The 14,131-nt window shown below is 42.2% G+C and overlaps 1 protein-coding gene across 2 annotated transcripts; it reads left to right on the forward strand.

The window, feature by feature from the left end:
- The first annotated feature begins 527 nt into the window (after window positions 1-527).
- Window positions 528-14,117, forward strand: LOC102686087 (serine protease 23). Of its 2 annotated transcripts, none has more exons than XM_015364164.2 (2): window positions 528-885; window positions 9,761-14,117. In XM_015364164.2, exon 2 carries the CDS (start codon window positions 9,774-9,776, stop codon window positions 10,899-10,901), a length of 1,128 nt encoding a protein of 375 aa, XP_015219650.1. In that variant the 5' UTR covers window positions 528-885; window positions 9,761-9,773; the 3' UTR covers window positions 10,902-14,117. The 2 variants fall into 2 exon arrangements, with proteins under 2 accessions (XP_015219650.1, XP_015219649.1); XM_015364163.2 differs by having other exon boundaries at window positions 529-906.
- The last annotated feature ends 14 nt before the right edge of the window (window positions 14,118-14,131 follow it).

The raw sequence follows: 14,131 nt of genomic DNA on the forward strand, positions 1-14,131 counted from the left end.
TGTGTCTTGGCCTAAAGATGTAAACGGTAACATGTAACAGGACACGTACGCAATCCGTATAAATTTGTAATACCCATCCCAAGAAAAGGGATATTTTTATTTATTCAGCTTTCTCATATCATTGTGTTTGGTTGATACGCTTTAATTTGTGGGGGGAATTCATACAGTACATTGCAGATTTTCCGCACTTAAAGGGGAAAATTGTTTACCTTTGTCGTTTAGTACTGATATGATTTATTTTAAAGGATAAGACTGTTACCTGTCCAGGACGAAATAGGGGTTATACAGGGGTAAGAAGAATATCGTCTCCATTCTGCTGTGCATTTGCTCCTTTCTGAATTCAAATTCGCAGCGTACGGCCGAATCTCCGTGCAACAACACACGTACTGTACAAATATAGAAAAATGCTTTTCGAAAACAATTTAAAAACAAAACCCTCCAGGGGTTGCTTCGCCCCAGCACCGTGCCAAAACGCTGAGCTTTCAGCAGGCTTGGGGCGCCGAAGACGGCGAGGGGCTTGCCGTCACGTGGTCAGAAAGAGGAGGCTGGAGTTCTCGGCGAGCCCGGCCGCGCTCCTGGGGTCCGGCAGTCAGCGGAGTTTCCCCACCGGCCACCTGAGCCTGCTGAAACCCGCCCGTTCACGCTTTCCACCACAGCGTGCGCTGCCAGCGGGGGAGAGAAGGAAATGAATCCCGGAGCAGGAAAGGGGGAGAAGGATTTCCTAGGGCTTTGACTGAAACCGCTAGGATTCGTTCCTGTAACGGAGTCTTTCGGCAAAGCTCCGTCCGTCGAAGAGTTCGCTCCTCGCATCCGCTGATGCCGGTCTAGGGACGCGCTCCAGTGGGTTCTCACCTGCCGCGGAGGCGGAGATCAGCTCCTTCTGCGGTGCGTTTTAAACTCGAATAGGTAAGGCTGTGATTCACTCATGTCAGAATGAGCCTGCGTTTACCACAAAAAAAAAGCATAGCGAAATAATGAACTTGATGGATATAAATGAGCAGACTTCAGATGCGCACAGGGTGTGTGAACAGAGCTGCTTTTATATTGTCCGAGAAGGTTAATGGTGAATGCATGACAGGTATTGTGTATCGCAAACATTGTGTTGTTACACAGCAGGGAAAAAAATGCTGCATTTTGATTTCCTTTGAATTAAAAGTTAGAAAATCGATGAGGATAAAAATGCCTTGTCGAATAAATAGAAACATAATACATTGGATTTAACAGTCGTTAAAATAAGCATTTTCCAAAAATACAGTTTTCAAATATTATAACTAACTGTTTTTTTGTTAAAGAATAGCTTTGTCGCTGTTTTCCTCATGGTACTCGTTAACCTTTAACCACATATGAATGTCAACGAAGCGCTAGAGAAAGCTGGTCACTGATGAATAATTTTCAAGCAGATTTAGTTTCTGGATCCATGTGAACGAGGAAGTACAATCTAAGGGATAGTTAAACTAAAGCTTAACTATCGATTTAATTGATATGACTTTAAAGTAAGTCGGTTATCCCATTATCTTATCCGTATTTGTCTTCAGGATGGGATTGTTCTTCCAGAAGCAATACTAGATAAGGCAAAAGTCAAACAGCTTTCACAAAATCCTGACATTGTCTAGAGCTTACATAAAGCGTCGTGTTTGTTCTACGCGCTAGTGTGCTTGACATATTAATGTGACGATTAGGTTGGCATTCATATAATTACACAGCGATGTATCAAAAAGTAGAACAGGCGGAAAAAGTCGACTGTACAGATCTACCTTAAGAGTTTCATTAAGTCAGAGCTAAATTTCAGTTTCATTATGTTACTCCTTTTACATATCAAATTATTTACATATCGTTATTTTTATATTAAAAAGGCTTCTGTTCAAATAACATAAAAATGGTTTAAATGCTGACATCACTAAGAACATTACATTTCTTTAAAAAACATCTAGGTACTGTATTAAGGAAAATGTGGTTCTTCATTCGACTGCGCAACTTGCTAAATAGACTGACTTTATTCTATATGTATAACGCAATCAGAGGAGTTACTTAAATATGGTGATAGAGTTTAGCATTAATTAAAGCATGGAGAAGACTACCCAGTATATCTTAGTGCCGATTCTTTATGTGATAACTACAATTCTCGTCCAATACATTGGAATCAATATCTGAATTGTTTAAATATGTGAGATCAGACGTTTATTTCTGGTGACATTTGAATGAATATTGCGTTCTTAATCGAGCAGTGCAAATACAATGACAGGCGATGTTATAAAATGATGAAAAACGTGTGTTTGATAGTTAAACCCTTGGTTTTGGGGTACGGTGTGGTCATCTCGCTTGCACTGCAAATAATGGGTGTTGTCTTTCGTATCAATCGTAAAAAGTAACAGACTGGTTAGGGAAAAGTACAGCGCTGATAATGTACTATCTAAAATAAACTTAAGCGAGTTTCAGCAACTTTAATACAATTTCATTTTACCGAAAGTTTGGGCTTGGAGTTCAGATTTAAAGCAAAAATTGGGGTTTTCCCCCTCTCGAAGGAGCTGTGCTCTCGAGATAAGACTTCTACAGAAAAGAAGAACGCCCCCCTAAACTGTTCGGGTTTTAATGATCTGGTGAAGATCCTATCATCAATTAACGGTAATTGCGCGCAAAGTACGAGCTCCGTCCAAATACCGCCTGCCTCCTTCTAGCCAGGCGAAAACCCCTCTCCTTTTTTCGCTCTTGCTCCGTGAAGGAACTGGACCGTGAGCACGAAGTGGGGGCATGGCAGTATTCTGGAGATTGTCACTGAGCGCCCGTACTGCACTTCTGCAGTTCTCGTCTTTGCATTCAGCCTCCGTCACTTTCGAGTTCTTTCACTTGACGCGGCTGGGGCTGTCCCCGGACAATGAGAGTAAGGGTCTCCCCACAAGACCTCGGCCGGGCAAATGAGCGGGTGACTAGACAAGACAAACTGTTGTGCAAGAAAGAAAGCGAGAGGGATCGGAACAGCCTGTCGGGGGAGACAGCGGAATGAGCTGCGCCAGAATTACCCAGAGGGTTAGATCCCACAGCAACTCTTAAATACACACAACACTAATCCGAAACTATTTGCTTCTTTGGACTAAATAAAAGAAAGGGTCTTGGGAGCCTTAAAGACAGCAGGAAAGATCTTGGCTAAATTCCAGTATGGATCAACATTCTCTGCTGGTTTCCTTTCAGTGCACCCAGTCCTTCAGCTAAAAATAGACAGCATTCAGTTCATGACACCCAACTTATCAGCTTCAGAAATAATTCAGGACTTCTCTAAGGGAGCAACATTCCTTAAAGAAAAGAACTTCTCAAAAGGAACAATTTAGACTTTCGTGGGGTCTAATTTCCCTCTATGGGTAAAAACTACCATCTTCTTACCACCTGATTCAACAACTCCAGTTCTCTGGAGCTTATTTTAGTCAGCTCTATTATAAAAATGACCTAGTGTAAGCATTTGTTTGCTTATAGTTTAACTGGAAAAGTAATATAAAGGAGAATTAAGTTCATCTTAAAATGCGTAGGCAATAATTAGCGATTTCAGCTTTTTAACAATACATTGTGTCAGCCATTTCATGTGCATGGATATCGAGTCACTTTGAATCAATTACAGAATTCACATTTAAAAAGTTACATAGTATAAAATAAGCATTTACATACCTTTGAGTTGACATTCTAGCTGATTCTGAATGAGAAATTCACTGTAGGTTTGACATAAAATAGAATGTCCTTTATTGAAAGGTTAAGAGACACAGAAAGGTCTGCGGGTTTGCATCTCTGCAGGCCCTGCATCTTCACTGAACTACAGGGCTGAACATCCCTCATGTTGCCTCTGCAGACTGGCTCCCCTCGATGTACTGTGAATTCCCAAATGAGCTAACTTTATATTAACAGGGAGAGAACTGGGACTGCAGCTCTACTGATTAACCAGCGACCACTGTAGACTTTGTCGGAGCAGGTTTCCTATATACTGTAGCTTAAGCTGATTCCACTAGGTAATTTCTAACCATCAGATCTCAAATATCCGCAGGTTAGTACCAAATACCCGGTTAATATTCCTTATGCCTTAAACAAGTCCAAAGATATAAGAAAACGAAAAAATCCCCTTCACAAAAATGATTCAGTGTTCTGTGAATGACTCCTGCGATACACAACTGTACTGCTGGAAATTTCTATCTGAATAGTGTCATAACATGAAACTAATTCAATGCTCTTTTCATATGTCTTATAAGATCCTTAGAGCATCGGGACTATATTCTGCAGTTAATTTGATTTTGCAGTGGCTTTGAAGTAAAAAGGAGAAATTACTGTTTATTTTGGGACAATGCAGATGGCATCTAGATGGAGTAGAAAGTAGCTGCACACTTAGCAGTTACAGCTTGACTAGGTGAAGCCCTTTACTGTAGTATAGCCTGGATTGCAAGACCACAGAAGTATTTGACGCCAGTCCCTGTGTCTGCAGCACCACTAGGGAACCTCGGCATTCACTGAATCACCTGTGCACATCATCCAGCCTGCAGGACATGAGTGAAAGTATCGGTTATTCCCTTGTTATACGTCTGCTTCTTTGTGTACAAAAGCACAGCCAGAATTATACCCCATAGTTCAGTGGAATGTAAAACAAATGGCAAGGGAAGGAAAAGCAGTTTATTGGGCTTGTACACATTCAGTCGCTCACAAGATGTTCCTCCCCAGGGGCTAAGTGTGACAGAACGTCTAATTCCCTTAACGACCAGTATATATGATATCTCTCGCGTCAGTAGTAATAATGGAGCCAGTTAGTTAATGATGTAACTGCTGTTTCAACAAAATGGAATACAATGCCAGGACAGTCAGAGCTGCTATAAGCACATTTCTGCAGAGGAGGAGCAGAATCAGGACTGCAGGGCTTGGGAGGTCTTTCCAGTGCAGACGAGTAGAAAAAAGCCCAGTAGTTTTCCCTCTTTGAGATGTGACATTCCACTGCTGCACTTTTAGCCAAGTGTTTTGACAGCAAAAGGGAAATATTCTTGGAATGGGTGACAGAAGACAAACACAATCTTTGGTTGACCCCCTCAAGCATAGACATAGACAACAATGTCATGGAATTACTAATGCAAATGTGTGGTGTTTTAGGAATTGGCCAGCGTTATTCTGTAGCAGGACTTATTAACTATGGTATGTAGCTGGGTTATTCCTCTTATATGTTTTACTTTTTCAGGAAGCTGTGTTCTTGCCATTTAATCAGCAAAACCAAAGTATTTAGTAAGCAGGGGACCTGAGGGTGGAATGAAGGATGAACTGCTGTTGTTATACGGCATTCCAGTTTTGTTTTACATTCATTGTGTGCGATTGTGTCACCTGCCTTCCCAAAGCCAGGCCCAAAGAAGTCAGCTACAAACAATGCAGAAGAATTACCAATCATTTGTCCATTTAATGCTGAGGTTTAGCAGTAACATCACTGGGATGCCAGTGGGTACTGTGTTATGTGGCGGAGAGTGGAGTTGTGGTTCTGGGTATCAGTTGCTAGGTAAGGCTTTCCCCCTGACCAGTGATCTGTGTACGTGGTCAGATTTAGGGGAACAAATGAGTGTGAATGAGATTGTTGTACTGTCTCATTCAGATAGTATATTCCTATCCACATGAGCTCTGAACAATTTAGTGACCCTAGTAACCCAAGCACCAAGAACACTAGGACAGCGATCACTTTAGAAGTCATTAGAAGTGTCAAATTATGCTTTGAGTCCTTTTTAGTGTTTTTTAATCCTAAAACAGGGTAAGAGTCAGGGAACAGGTGAGATGGGAACATGAATGTGAAGACCTATTCCTTTTTCTCCATCTGAAATAAACGTAAGTTGAAAATGGTCTTTCGGAGGACATTTGTGTTCTTGCGTACCTCTTATTCTTGGAGATTAAGAGTTGTGTCAACAACATTGGATGTTGACAGACGATTACATATGTGTTACAAAATGCCTAGGGCATTAGCATGTTTTAATAGCTAACAGAGGGTGGGTATTCTGATGTGAAGTCTGTAGTTGAATGACAGTACAACTTGAAGTATGCTAAAATTTATTTTGAGGCATTTTTATTATGAATCAGTAAATTCCTGGTGATTCTTTCCATTTTGGTTTCAGCAACATTGTTCAAGTGACCATCATAACTGTGCCTGCCATTGTGTATAAATGAAATATTCATGCACTGCAGTCCTTTAAAATATTGTCAGTCAAATGTCCAGTTACCACAGGGCCTCCAAACTAAGCTCCACAGATGTCATCTCAGGATCAACCATACTGTAACCTTTACTGTAACACGCTGTTCTTGTGCTACCTTCAAACCTAGTAGTAGTGCAGAATGTAAAAGATTCTTTGCAACTTTTAAAGTCAGAGCCTTGTCTTTGCATAGGACAGTTCATATATAAGGAATACTAACGGTGAGTGGAAGAATTGACCCCCCTGGCTCAGTACAAAGTCCTTCCTGCAGGACCTGTGAGTGAAATAAAGAAAGCAGTGAAAGGCTTTGATAATGTTCAACCAGCGGAGGAGTGTACCTGCAACACAACTGACCTTGTCTGTTGGAGTGACAAACCAAACACAAGTAGGAGGTATGCTTCAGTGGTTTTCCTTTAACATAGCATTGTAGGACATCATTACAGTAAATCCTTGGTTTGATGGACTAATAAGGGCGCTGACTTATTTTTTAACGATTGCGAATAATGCAGTCCATAAAAAATTGTTCCTGTGCCTTTACTATCATAAATATACAAGCTCTTTTTTATCTCATAAATATTGTGTATCAAATTCACTAAATCATAGGGAAAAACAATACCCACTGTAAGCATTTGGCCTACCCTTATAGGGCACTATTGATGTTCCTGAATTTTAAACCTACGCAGCGTTTATTGCATTTTTATTTTTTTTTTTATTTGCGCATTTCCATGTTATTGCATGTCTGTCCTGATGGGAGTGGAATCTTCCAGGATATCAATGGTCCCATCCACAGGGCACGAGTGGTCACTAAATGGCTTGATGAGCTTGAAAATTACGTCAGTCGGATGTCATGGCCGTCCCAGTCACCAGGTCTCAACCCAACCAAACACTCGAGAGATGATGGAGCAGCACCTGAGACAGCATTTTCCACCACCATCAACAAAACACAAAAAACGGTGGAATTTCTAGTGGAAGAATTCTGTCCCACCCCTCCAGTAGAGTTCCACACACTTGTAGAATCTATGCAAAGGCCCGTTGAAGCTGTTGTGGTGGCCTGTGGTGGCCCAATGCTTTATTAATGTAACGAACAGTTCTTTCCGGACCCTATGCGGACGACACAGTCCGACGGAGTGGGGAAACACTGGGGAAACGTCATGCAGGAAAACGGGGAAGAAGACAGGGGGGCGTGTCAGTAGGTGCGCTGGTGCACGGGTGAGGTGTGGCCGAGGCGAACAATCCAAAAGAGAAGTCCTTAGGGAATATCCAAAACACAAGGGTAAGTCCAAAACCAGGAGATCCATCAGAACAAAGAATTAAAAAACCACGAAGGCCGGGTCGGAACCGGCGGACGGGGAACAGGAACGGGAACAGGAACAGAGGTTAAAACCTTAACGGGACCAGGCGCTTCCAGGTCCCGGACTCGCACGATATGGAAATCAGATGCAGAGCCCGGATGAGCGTCAGCGCCTGGCTTTTAAGGTGGGCTGGGAATGGGAAACAGGTGCACAGAATAAGGTCTTGAGTGAAAGGGCTGGAGCACCCTTAAGGAGGGGGGACTATAATCGTGACAATTAAGACACTTCATGTTGGTGTTTCCTTTATTTTGGCAGTTCCCTGTACCTAACAGAACCCCTTAATCTCACCCATGTGGAAGTATGAAATTGTAAAATTTTCCTCAGTCATCGAAACAATGAGCCAGTCATTGTGTCTATTTACAGGTATCAGAGCCTTTGAAGGTCTGTAACGGCAGGTCAGCTTTCCTGACCAGGCCTGCCACAAAGCCAGAGACCGGAATCGCTACAGGGAAGCAGCCCTGGTCGTACAAGTCCTACAGAATAAATCTGTACCAGAATTCCCACAGCTCTGCGCCGCCTCTCCCTTAATCGACTGTGCAGCTGCTTCCTCTTTTCCCTAGTGTGAGCCCCACCCACACAGGGCTCATCCTTTCTGACACACACGGCTGCTGACGAAAGAAATCTGAACAAGAAATTTGGGAGGGAGGAGTATACAAAAACTAAATTGAATCCCATGGGGCTCAGCTTCCGCTGTGTTTGCCTGGTGGGGGTTCGGCCAGCTCAAGATTTTCTGCATTACTGCCTGAGCGCTGGCACCTACAGTACAGTGTGTCTAAGGAAAGCACCTTCCTTTGTTTACTCATTAATTTTCCATCTGCGGCACAGACTAAACCTGGAAAAGCCGCTGCTAGCAGTGACTATGCAGTACCGGATTTCCCATTTAGGCCCTGCAGGCGCAGTGCCTAGGGCCTACAGAATGTTTTGGGCCTACGAAGGAGGGAAACACCAGTGACACACGAAAAACGAGCTGAAACAACATGCTTGCGATCGACTCTAGGTGCTCCAAATCAATAATCAGATGCTGTCTAGTGGCTGGACTAGAAACTAGAGGAACTGAAATGATGGTCGCTCGACTCCCTCCATCAATCACGTGGTTTAGCATTAGAATAGTTCATCATGTCAATCGACGTCATTCAGTTGGCTTCTACCCCTCTTTTTGCACATTTCGGAGTGAAAGTGCCTAGGGCCTATTATCAAGCACTATGACCCCTGCTCTCATTTTTAGAATCTCAGAATTCCCTAAAGGCAAAGTAAGCAAGATTTGGACCATATTCATTTTTCTCAGGAAAAGCTTTTTAGATATTTCCTGTTATAGCACTCCCGCCAATTGTCAATCAATAAAGAATCAAAGGTTTGGGAAACGAACTGGGACTCCGAATCACAGACGTACTTCCCCATGTTGACCATAGCCAACTACTTAATGTAAGCAAGCTGGTGATGTACTCCATTTATAACTAATCTGAAAAGTAACTTTCATTAAAGTCTGTAACTTTAATGGAAATGAATGAGAAATGAACTCTCAGTCAAGTTCTTGACAGACCATATGTGATTAACTGCCTGCTCATGCCTCAGATTGATACTTGCAGGCAATTGATTCTGAGTTGCTCATCTGTTTTGTCTTGCATCTCGTGCCAGTAATCAGGGTTGAGTAGTATCCACTTTCGTCCACGGTTGCCCCTAGTTGATGATGTCTTTCTGTCAGACGTCCAGGTCAACATCACCTCAGCCACTGCTCCTCATGGAACATCAGCAAGTTGAGCCGTCCTCCTCACTGAAGCTCCTGCTCACAGTCTCCCAGATCTCTTTTTCTAGCCACAGTAGCCAAAATAATGGGCAACAGTGCCCGCCCAGCATTTATATACATGACCCTAAGCATGATGGGATGTTAATTGCTTAATTAACTCATGTCCCCCAGCTGTGTGGAAGCACCTGCTTTCAGTATACTTTATATCCCTCATTTACTCAAGTGTTTCCTTTATTTCGATAGTTACCTATATATTAAGGTCTTAGTGGTGGTAGCTGGTGGATGGGTGGCTGCTGTTCTGTTCAATAAAGACTATTTCACTGCACTTCAAGCCATTGTGAATTTTTAATGTGCTCTGTCCCCTTTTTTAGGTTGGGGCTAGTCACATGCTACTTAAGTAAGATCATTTTAGAGCAAGATAAACCTTTTTTTATCCTGCTGTACAAACAGTTTGATCTAATGTGTACATGGTCTTTCCACAGGCTGGTCTTCAACATGGAAGCTTTACCTACTCTCCTCCTCCTGCTGGGTTCGGTCCAAGGTGCTTATCACTACAGCCCCTTCTGGAAGCCCTCTTGGCCCAGGGCAAAGCTGCCAGTGGTCCTGCCCCAGCTGACAGAGGACTTGGGAGCTCCAAAGTTCAACGCAGACGCCAAGCTCGAGGTGCTGTCACCCTGTGGGCCAGAGTGTCACAAGCAGGCTCCAATACCAAGTTATGAGGATCTGAAAGAGTTCCTCTCATATGAAACTCTCTACTTCAATGGGAGCCTGACTGAGACCAAAGTGGGCATCTATGGCTTTCACCTGGCTGACCTGGCAGGGCCCCAGGGAGCCAGGGGGCGATCAAGGGCCAAGAGGCAGATCTATGGTCACGACAGCCGGTTCAGCATTTTCGGGAAGAACTTTTTGTTGAATTACCCTTTCTCCACGTCGGTCAAGATCTCCACCGGTTGTACGGGGACGCTGGTGGCGGAGAAACACGTGCTGACGGCTGCCCACTGCATTCACGACGGGAAGAGCTACGTGAAGGGTGCGCAGAAACTCAAGGTTGGCTTCCTGAAGCCCAGACAGAAAGAGACAGCAGAATCGAACAAGACCGGCTCTGACGTGCCAGAAAAAATGAAGTTCCAATGGATTCGGGTCAAACGCACTCATGTTCCCAAGGGCTGGATCAAGGGGAACGCCAACGACATCGGCATGGATTATGACTACGCCCTCCTGGAACTCAAGAAGACCCACAAGCGCCGCTATATGAAGATTGGAGTGAGCCCCTCCGCCAGGGAGCTGCCAGGCCGCAGGATCCATTTCTCCGGCTTTGACAACGACCGCCCAGGCAATCTGGTGTACCGGTTCTGCGAGGTGAGAGACGAGACGTACGACCTCCTGTACCAGCACTGCGACGCCCAGCCCGGGGCCAGCGGCTCGGGGGTCTACGTGCGCATGTGGAACAGGCAGCATCGCCGCTGGGAGCGCAAAATCATCGGCATCTTCTCGGGCCACCAGTGGGTGGACCGCAACGGCTCGCCGCAGGAGTTTAACGTGGCTGTGCGCATCACCCCCCTGAAGTACGCCCAGATCTGCTACTGGATTAAGGGGAACTACGTAGATTGTCGAGACGGGTAGATAAGAAGATTTGCGACGGAAAGTGAGTGCAACACAAGAGACGTACATCACGAAATCCCGATGTTAGACTGAGAGAATCTGGCTTCTTTTAGGAGAAACCGAACAGAACTTTTCCAGAACTTCTGCCTGCAGAGTGGAGTAAGCAAGCAAGACGAAGAAAGTAACTGAGGCACAGGGGTCCTCGGTTTTTGAAGTCTCGTGTAATCGGAAGGATGGAACATCCCGAGTTCTGGAAAAGGGAGTTTGTTTCCCTTCGTATTTAAATATTAATCATCTTTTCTCCACAAGACTTAAGTAATGTCGTGGTAGATGTTAAATATTTTGTATGCCTATATCAAATGTAAAATTCTTCAAGAAAATATTCTAAACACTTTATTGCACATACATATCTGAGGTGAAGACAACAACATCGAAGCACTGTTCCTAATCTTGCCACATGTGGTGCAGCCATTTCTATTCCTTAAAAACCAGGTGCACATTTTGACGTAAAACGGATTTGGCGTATTGCACTCGAAATTCCAACTAAAACCAGAGATGCTTTTAAAGATTATCTTAAACATTTCAGATGAGGGGTTTTGTAACGTGTATCTGTATTTCAAACAGCTCCCCACATTTTGGAAAAAAGAACAGCACGACTGGAAACACAGGTTATAGTATGCCATGAACAGCAGTCTGTACTGTACCTTGCACTCTACACAAATGGAAAGTGTGCCAGTAAAAACAGGATTATATTACGAATATAATGAAAGAATTTGCAGACATTTTCCATCCATCATTTATCAGAGAGATGCTCATCCTGGTGAACTCTGGGCACAAAGCAGGACTGAAAGCACACTGCTGTATTCCTGAATAGAACACCTGCCCATCACAATATTCAACATCCAGTTTAAGAAGTGTATTTAGACACTTGTGTTTCATACTCTGCAAAAAACATTGGAGAGAAAATGAACAAACTATGACTTGTTTAATTTATTTGATTTGCATATTTCTGAGTCCATTTATATGCATATACAGTGTACTTAGACACATGCATGAACAGAGGTGTTCACAATGATCTGCAAGTGCTTGTCCACAGTTCAGAGAGTTTAATTCCAGTGTTTGTCAATCCCCGAGAAAGTTAAAACAGTGAAATAGTGAAATGGAAACTAAAGGACCAATACTGATTATTAAGTTTTGGGGTGTTTTCATTCTAACACCATAGGTCGCTTCACAAATATAGTAGTTTTGAATTATTTTCTACACAGTCCTGTTATTCTAAAGCTAGAGCAGAGATCATAATAAGCAGACTGCTACAATATTGCAGTTGTATCTGAATACATGAAGTACTGTACCAGCACTGGGAAATTAATTTTTTATCAGAGCAGTTTCGGCCAAATGGTACAGCAGTCTTTGACAATCTTGTCCAAAGTCTTTTTTAGGAAAAAAAATAGAAATACTTTCTTAGGCAACGATCAAAAGGATGTCGTTTGGCACTCTTTCTATACATTTTTTGAAACAGTGCTGAAGGAGGCTACCGTGTCCGTTAAACAAAAAGGAGATATTTTGCGCCTCCTTGTGGGCGTAAGTGAAATATTCAACACATGGTTTTCAAACGCAAAAATCCTGCAAAATAGTTCCATAATGAAAAATTACCCACATTTCTACCTAAAGTAAAAAAATACATAAAATTAATTTTAACTGTATATAATAAGATCAGAGATGGGATTTACATTAAAGCATTCCCCATAGCTGATATATTTCTTACTTTCTGAACAGAATCCAAAAGCAGTAGTTGACCCCATTATCCTTGCACACTTTAAAGACAGAAGAGGGTTTTAAATTTGCCCTGAAGCCTAAATAAATTAATGTATGAATTGGGTATCAAACTGATACTGCTTACGAATTGCTGGCCAATAGCCTGATGTGAAGTTTTAAACACAACTTGCAAAATGTTCAAATTTGACTTAAATCTACAGCTGTTTATATTGAAGATCTGCCATTTACGTTTTCTTTGCACTATTGTCCTAACTTGCTGCTGATTCAATTATCAGTTGTGCACTACTCTTTTGGCAGCTGAATGTTAGATTAGTAGTCAGTGAAAGTGAATGAAGTCTTCTTAAAAAATTAATAATTTTACTGACCAAGTTAAATGGAAAATAGAAATGTTCCTCTGCCATTTAAAAAATCAGTCACTATCCTGGAATAATCACTAAAAGTACACTGTCGTTAGCTGTGCCTTATTTGCATTTGTGCATCTGGTAGTCTTGGAACATTATGAAGTGCAGGTTGTGCACAGTGGAATATTTCTACGGAATGTAGCTTGCCAAAAGAGCAGAATTAAATGTGGCATTCTGAAAACTTTGTCCTAATTTGGACAAGATAAACGTGCACTGCTTAAAAAGTTTTAATTTTAGCAACCATCTTAGCAGTAGGCATGAATACATTCTATTCTGAAAAGGAAAGAGCATTCCTGACAGTCACTTTAAAATCATGACCCACTTTAAGGGAGTAAATGGCCAATTCAACTAAGACTGGAGGGGAAATAATTTCCGTGATTGAAAGTGTGGCCAGAAGTATTTTACTCTTAGCCTTAATTTATAAAACCCCTACAACTGCCCTTTCATATTAGTCTGACACTTTGATGAAAGTCGGAGCCATTTAAAATGTACAAGATCTCATTGAAAGATTATACAGTTTTAATTTAATGTGCATAAAATGCACAGCCACAGGTCTGTGTGAACCACTTCTTCCCAAGAGAGAAGAGTTGAGCCTGCCTGGAATGTAAATGTTTTCGCGGTTGACCATGGAACTACTGTCTCTGCATATTTCTCATTGTCAGTGCGTTGTGATCTTTGACACTGAAGAATGCAACAAAATAATTAAATATCTAGCTGAAGTATCTGGAGGATGTCTTGTTTTCTATAAAGGTCTACAAATCTATCACTGTTTAAGGAGATGATAGAGGAATGTCTGTCAGAAAGGGGAAGAGATTTAATATACTACAGCAGCATTAGCTGTCGGACCCCCTGGTATTCAAAATATTCAGGTAATAAATGGTGCAGTGCAAAAAAACAACATGGATTTAAATGTTTAAATATTCACTTTCTAATTCTGTCATGCTTAACCTAAACAGGCCTAAACAAGAAAGATTGTTTTTTGTTGCTGAAAGTCAACTACCTTTTATGTTCATTTTTGTAAACAGAGCTTGGAATAAAATGCTGTTCTTGCTATATTCTACCTACCTGTATCAA

Source organism: Lepisosteus oculatus, chromosome 15, assembly GCF_040954835.1.
Source record: "Lepisosteus oculatus isolate fLepOcu1 chromosome 15, fLepOcu1.hap2, whole genome shotgun sequence".
NCBI classification, from domain to species: Eukaryota; Metazoa; Chordata; class Actinopteri; order Semionotiformes; family Lepisosteidae; genus Lepisosteus; species Lepisosteus oculatus.

Coding starts and splice junctions, on each gene's coding strand:
- LOC102686087 (XM_015364164.2), top strand. CDS start 9,774: ATGGAAGCTTTACCTACTCTCCTCCTCCTGCTGGGTTCGGTCCAAGGT.